Below are 7229 nucleotides of genomic sequence, written 5' to 3' on the forward strand. Positions count from 1 at the left end.
TCTCTCGGAAGATGTACTAGCAACTCTATGGTAGACATTAGAGGTGCCTCACACTGAGGGACCTGGGGCAACCCGAACAAGATGTAAGGTCTGTAAGGTCTCTCTCTCTCTCTCTCTTTTATTCTTCTTTCAGTCCCAGTTCTGTCATCTTAGATATATTCTTTGCTTACTTCATAACTGACCAATATCACCAGTACACTTCCGTGTTTACTCATATCGCTCCATCTCTCCTTTCTATTGGCGGTGCTTTCCCCTCTTTATCTAACCCTTCTATCTCTAGCGCGGACACTCACGTATCGTTTACTCTGAGGTCCAGAAGAGCTTATCTGATGGTTGCCTGTTTACGTGCTGTAATCAGAGAAGGAAGGAAAGCAGACTCTGGATACGCAAGTCCTTCATCATTCTGAATCTGTGCTGGATTTGACACTAGCGTTAGAAAATTAATGTAGATGGCCAAGATATTTTGATTATTTTTTTCTTTCATTCTTTTTCTGGTTCCGGAAAGAAGTAAAATATTTATGAAACGTATTTCAATCGTAAAGATTTTTGTCTGAGTAATAACCGGTGAATATATTTTTATTAATAGTTAACAGAAAGAAGTTAAAAATTTCCTTTCAGTTTCACGCGATTGTGTACATTAGGTATGGGAAAGTGCAGTATTAATGAAAAGGTTATTGTGATTATGTATATGTACATATATTTTTACCAATGAATTTTCATTTAATTATATATTTACATACATACACTACGTACGTATGTATTTATATAATAGAGATATGTACTTTTCGAATAATTTGAACTAATTGCGTAATTTGATCTAGATATTGTAGAAGGATTTCCAATCCGCTGGAATAGAACAGGGCCGAATAAAAAGAATATGGCTGTAAACCTTTCTGATGACAACCTAAACATCAAGAGCAAAAGATGACACTTGCCTAAGTTTATGGCGTTTTTTTTTATCAGACATTATGTTATAAAGAATAGTTTAACCAGCGCAGTTCAGAGTAACATTCCAGAAATGACCTTTGGAAAGAAGGGCAGCCAAGTTTGAGTTATATAGAGCTCAGTCTCAACCATAGATACTAGTAAGACCAACACACTTGTAGAAGAGTTTAAATGATGGTTGTGTGCTTACTGTACGGGAACTTACACGAATATGATCTAAAAGATCATTCCTAGTATGGAGAAAGGTCATAAAAGGTCGTCGTACCAAGTAGCTAAATCCACTAAACATTGCCTACTATAGAAGAGTATACATTCAGTTCTTTCGTCTGCAACATAAGTAAAGCAATCATATGAATCAGAAAAGGGCGTTTTCAAGGAAAGACCAAGTGGAATTGTTTTTTTTTTTAAATAATTGGCAATGTAGCTAATCGACACATTTGTGTTTCAGATGTATGCCTGCATCAGTAGTTTATAAGTGTAGTGTTATTTCAGTCTTATTTCTCAATGATTCCTCTGAACGGTAATCAAGCAAGGCAAAACTGCCTTTTGAGAATCATGGCAATATTTTGTGAGTGTGTGTTATTCACTTTCAATCCTAGAAGGGGTTTGAACTTATGCAGATTTTTTATTCAGTGGGAAGCATATAAATCTACAAATTTTCAGCAAAAATGTTAAAACAGAATATCCTTCATTAGCGCCTCTGTCCCAAGGTTACGTAACCTTTGAATCGATAAGGAATGTTTTAAGAAAGATATCCCAGGTACTGACAACTGAGAGGCTCTTAAAATAACTAGTCAGATAGTTTTACAAACTTCTATGTTGATTATATTAAGGTTCATTCTCCATAAGGTATCTAAATAAATTTTAGAATTCGCACTATGCACAAATAGTTGAAGATAGTGCATAATTGATTTGATAGTTTCGTACCTTTGCAGTATCCAGACCAAAGTATCAAGAGAACTAGACTCAGTCTTTGAAACTCACGACTTGGTTGCCGTATAGTGTATTGATAATCTTTAAAGCGACAGCATGCAGTCAGTATGCAGGCTTGGATAAATACCATGTCATTGTAAGGGATGTAATAGCCATCATAAGTGTATATGACAAGAGAAATTGTCTAGTCCAAACCTAAGTTCTATCACTTAAAGCACAATACCGTAATCAGAAAGGAACAATAACGTTTTTGTGATGAGAAATTTCTGTTAACAAATCGCGTCATAAAATAATGTATGAAGGTCAAGTTACCGAGATTTACGAAACGCAAGATATCTTTTTAACTTAGACGATGCTCTGAGTTTGCTATATAAGATGTCTTGTCATTTCATTTTCCCACCCTTTTCTGTTTTTGCCAATTGCGAATGATTTAGCAGAGGGGACACTTAAGAACCTTAAGTGAAACATCGTGAATGGTGGCAGGAGGTGAGGATGAATGTGATGTGAACGTTGGTAGAGCATTGATAAGCCTTTGATTCTCGTTCTCCCTCCTGTCTAGCTCATGTATATATAGTATATCTTTCATTTTTGATAAATCTTAATTTACAGTAGCTGCCTTCTGATTCTGCATTGTTTCTCACTTAATCTATGTTATGAGGCAGTTGATGCCTTCCTTTCTTTAAACCGAAAAGAATGTCTCGCGTCATTACGCGCACACGAGTAATATAAATATGATGACGCATACGCTTATATTTTGTATATTTATAGTTGTTTTTACGTATGTGTGTATGCGCAAAAGAAGTAGGAATAAGAGCAAGAACTTAAGAAGAATTTGTCTCGTAGGGAAGTAAATGCAGAACGATAAACGAGCAAATAAATTTTAGCACAAAAGGTGACATGGGAGGGATGCTAACTGAAGTGAATGCGGTCCTGGGTCGATGGCGTGAGAATTTGGAAGATTTGTTGTGCTTGGAGGACAGAGGACATTCAGAGCAGAAAGGCGCAAGTGTAAGTGGTTACGGTAAGTTTGAGAACGCTTGTATAAATTACTGTCAAGGACGTAAGAAAGAATTAAGAGTTTGAGTGCAAGGACACTCGAGACTTAATGGGCTTACGAGTGAGATGCTGGGGCTGGGATGATGGTGTAAATAGGTGGCTGACCAAAATTTGTAATATACGTTTGGAAGATGAAGATTTTCTGAAAGAATCAGTGAACATCATAATTGTTTACCTTTATAAGAGTACAGGTGATAGAGGAAACTTCAGTGTTATAGAGTCATAAAGTTACTGAGAATACCAGAAAATGTGTATGGTAGGATTTCGACTGAAGTACTAAGACAGCTGACAGCATTAGTTGAGCAACAGTGGGGAATTAGAAAATGAACGTTTGTGGATCCAGCGTTTGTTATGAAACAATTACGTAAAGAGATGGATCAGTCACGTGGAGAGAACGTTGAACGTTAATTAGGGGGAAAGAATGTATAATCAAATGTGTTAGGAGGAAGTAGGAGAGGAAGGCCTAGAAAATGCTATATAGATGAGTGGTGGTATTTGAATTGGGAAGGGTCTTACTATACAGAAGTGAGAGAGTATATGCAAAACAGAGTTGCATAACATTGTGTGTATGTATTTATGTATGTATGTACGTACGTACGTAGGTGTTTGTGGGGTGGTGGGAGATGACAAATACGCTGCTGATGACCCTTCTGTAAATATATGAAGGGGCTAGTTATATGGAAGTACGCTGCAGGGGGCCTCTTAAGATAAAGTTGAATGTAGTAGTGACCATTGTTTTGGTGTTTACCAAGAGCCATTCCCTTTCAAAGAAAACTGTTGAATGTTGATTTCAATGTATAAAGGATTACGCGGACATTTTTACGTCATTTTGAAAAAAAAAAGTGAAAAATCAATTAAAGCATTTTATTTTATTAATGACAAAAACAACAGTTTTACATATATATATATATATATATATATATATATATATACATACATATATATATATATATATATATATATATATATTATATATATAGTCAGTGCTCTCTTAATTTTATTTCATTTTAAAGCACTCTTGTCAGTCCTTTATTATTGAATGTTTCCGTGCAGACGATTGAATTTCGCTTAGTGACAGGTAAGGTTAAATCTTGAATAGAGCTTAGAATTATATCCACATATAAATTTATTTACCTAGAGATCGTTTGCTGAAATTCACTGGCAGATTCTGAATCGATACTGGTAAAAAAAAACTTAAGTTTATGCTCCTTCTAAACCAGGAACATTTTAATATATGGAAAGAATATTTTTTCCCAATTGTATAGGCAAATTTTTCATCATACCACGAAAGCGTTTTAGTAACTCATCAAGAAAATGTTTCCTTGCTTCCACCAGAAAATGTTTTCGATTAACAATTACAAGTATATTAGTTACCAGAACATCAATATACCTCAAATCGAACCCTCTTGACTTCTGAATTTTATTTCTGATTGATAGAACACATTTGGTTATCGGCCAATTAGACTTGTCGAGGTAAAACTACTTATTCCAATAAAAAATGTTGAATGATCAGGTGGAAGCTTTGTATATGAATTAAGAGAAAATTGTAAGGGATAGAAAAATAGGTCCACTTGCAGAGATGTTTAGCTTAAACATTTATATTATGAGAAGAATTGTGCAGTTTCATCAAAGTTCAATCAATTTTAGTTCTGTCAGGAAACTAAGAGAATTCAGAAGAGCTGACGTGGGGAAAGTGTGCTCTAGTAAACGTTTTATATTTTAAGGAGGCCATTGCTTATGACAAAAATATTGATGAATGTTACAGCTACGTCCAGCTTAAGATATCAATCCTTCGATGAATTTATGGAACAAAAGTATCGAAGGATATTTACGAACTGATGTTATCTCTTCATGTGGGCCTTGTTTGATGATGACTAGTATGTGAGTGTTTTAGGTTTGCGTGTTACTGGAAACTAAGTTATTTGCCACAATACTGGGTTCATTTCCCAAAATCTTATTTGATCTTTGGAAATTAAAGAAGACTCCTGTACACACACACACACACACACACACACACAACACACATATATATATGTGTATATATATATATATATATATATATATATATATATATATATATATATATATATATATATATATATATATGTGTGTGTAGTATATATATATATATATATATATATATATATATATATATATATATACACATATATACATATATGTATGTTTTATTTATATATATATATATATATATATATATATATATATATTTATATACATATATACATACACACATACTTAATTATATATGCATATATATATTTATATGTGTATGTGTTTTTGTGTCTATTTGAGTTGATATATCTTTCTGATGTTTTTTGGTACAATGCATAAAAATTGCAGCCATGAATATGATTTTAGGTAGTAAGAACAAACAAGAGAGAAAATAATAAACATTAATCAGAATAAGAGACATCCAGTAACTGTCGTAACAAAACAGCTTCCCATTCATCGGTGACTGACCTTTCTTGACCCTGGGTCTAGGAGGATTTGGCGTTGGAGAATCAGAGCCTTCCTTTGTAATATCATCCCTGCCTTCGTGGGCGCTGCTCTTTTTCTTTTTGCTGCCCTTCGAAGAGATGGACACCAAGCCCATAGGACTCTGAAGTATAGAAGTGCCATGCAAGGATGTTCGGATCGGCGCTCCGGCCACTAGTCCTTGCCCCGTGTTGACGGTGATGCTCGATGCCGAAGCTGTGGACGGACTCGGCGAGACTCTGAATTCGTGGGCATGGTGCTCGAACCCGGGCTTTCTGATGTAAGCAGGTTCTGATGATGTGCTGGATGCTCCGGGCGAACTGACGCTCTCGTAACCGAAGTCCTGGGAGTCGAATTCGGATACGGAGACCCTCCTGCCCGCGAACAGATCCTCTCCGTCGTCCTCTGTAACTTCCTTGCCTGGAGGAGACGGGGAAGGAGTGCGAGGTTTCCGTTTGGCGCTCATATTCATAGAAGCGATGTTACTGAACGGCACCCACACCCATCACATCAACGGCTATGTAAAACGAATTGGGGTCGGTTAAACCAATCGACGATTCTTCACAACTTAGGACTAGAATCACAAAAGACCGTTTGTCCGAATGTGTTTCTTGAAGGCATCTCATTCTGAGCAGACTTCCGCTTGCATGGCTGAACAGACACTAACTCTTTGAGTATGAAGAGCGGCGATTTTATTTTATGGCTGACAATCTACTGAATGTGTTCTTGAGCTAATTAAACGAAAGAAAGTAAGTTTAAAGCTAAGCTCGACCCGAGTTTTCCGTCCCCTGTTAGTGTTTGGATGCAATGCGGGTCGTTACTACAGGAGGTCAGTGAATGGGACTAAGGCACATGGTGATCGGAGCAGCACATGAATTCAATAACAGGATTTCTTTTGTTTATTCATATTATCACAAAGACCAGCACTTTTCGCCAACTTAACGTTTAACTGATATCACTTCACAAGTCACGTCGTCTGTTTATGCTTTATGAATAAATGATCACAGCCACTATGAGATTTATTGAAGTCGTTTCTCCTTCACTGTCAGTGAAAGGGCATAGTACACCTACCACCTTTGAAACAGGGCAAACTACAACTGAACCATTTCTCTAAAGTTAAGTGCACGGTTTGTTTACACGTTGCTAACGGCGTTGCTATGGATGACGTCACGGCCTTGTTCGCTGGTCATTGGTCGCCACCAGCAGGTGTTTGTCGTCTGCGGTATGATTCTTCCTTTCTACCTAAGGTGTTCTTATCGATTTATAGATGTTAATTTTCTTCTAGCTTGATATTTTCTTCGTCATATGTTCTTTTTATTCATTAGATAAGAACCCGGGAACTTCAAAAACGAAATTGTCACGCTGGTATTGTATGTAATGCGTACGCTGCGTCAATAAAAGCCGATACAAGTCCCGTACTTTCGTGGGTAATCGTTCAAACAATGCGGCGGCCAATCGCTATAAAGTTATCAGATTATCCTGGTAATGATTGGGTAGTAGATTTCAATGTCACTCGTCAGAAACCAGCTGATGTACTGTCATTCTCGCCAATCAAAAGTTTAGTTGGCATTATGTGCATTCTGATTGGCCCAGCCGACCTAAACGTCCTCCAACGTTTCGACTAGTTAAAAATGATTAGTTCCCGAAAATCTCTCAACGAAAAGTTAGACAAGCATTATTTACAAGTTGTAGTAATAACCATGTTTTTTTTTTCATGATAATTATTTATGAAGGCTAGCCAGCGTTTAAGATTAAAATCTCTGCCATCAAACCATAGAACTGATAATTAAATTCATGTT

General features: G+C 36.4%; 1 protein-coding gene across 1 annotated transcript in view; it reads right to left on the reverse strand.

Annotated features, from left to right (window-relative positions):
• LOC135216991 (uncharacterized) overlaps positions 1 to 6564 on the reverse strand; it is a 162815-nt gene extending 156251 nt beyond the window's left edge. Inside the window, exon 1 of the mRNA XM_064252547.1 lies at positions 5416 to 6564. Coding sequence (XP_064108617.1) covers positions 5416 to 5902 — 487 coding nt within the window. The 5' untranslated portion in view covers positions 5903 to 6564. The remainder of the gene's footprint in view (positions 1 to 5415) is intronic.
• Positions 6565 to 7229: the final 665 nt, after the last annotated feature.

Source organism: Macrobrachium nipponense, chromosome 7 (assembly GCF_015104395.2).
Source record: "Macrobrachium nipponense isolate FS-2020 chromosome 7, ASM1510439v2, whole genome shotgun sequence".
NCBI classification, from domain to species: Eukaryota; Metazoa; Arthropoda; class Malacostraca; order Decapoda; family Palaemonidae; genus Macrobrachium; species Macrobrachium nipponense.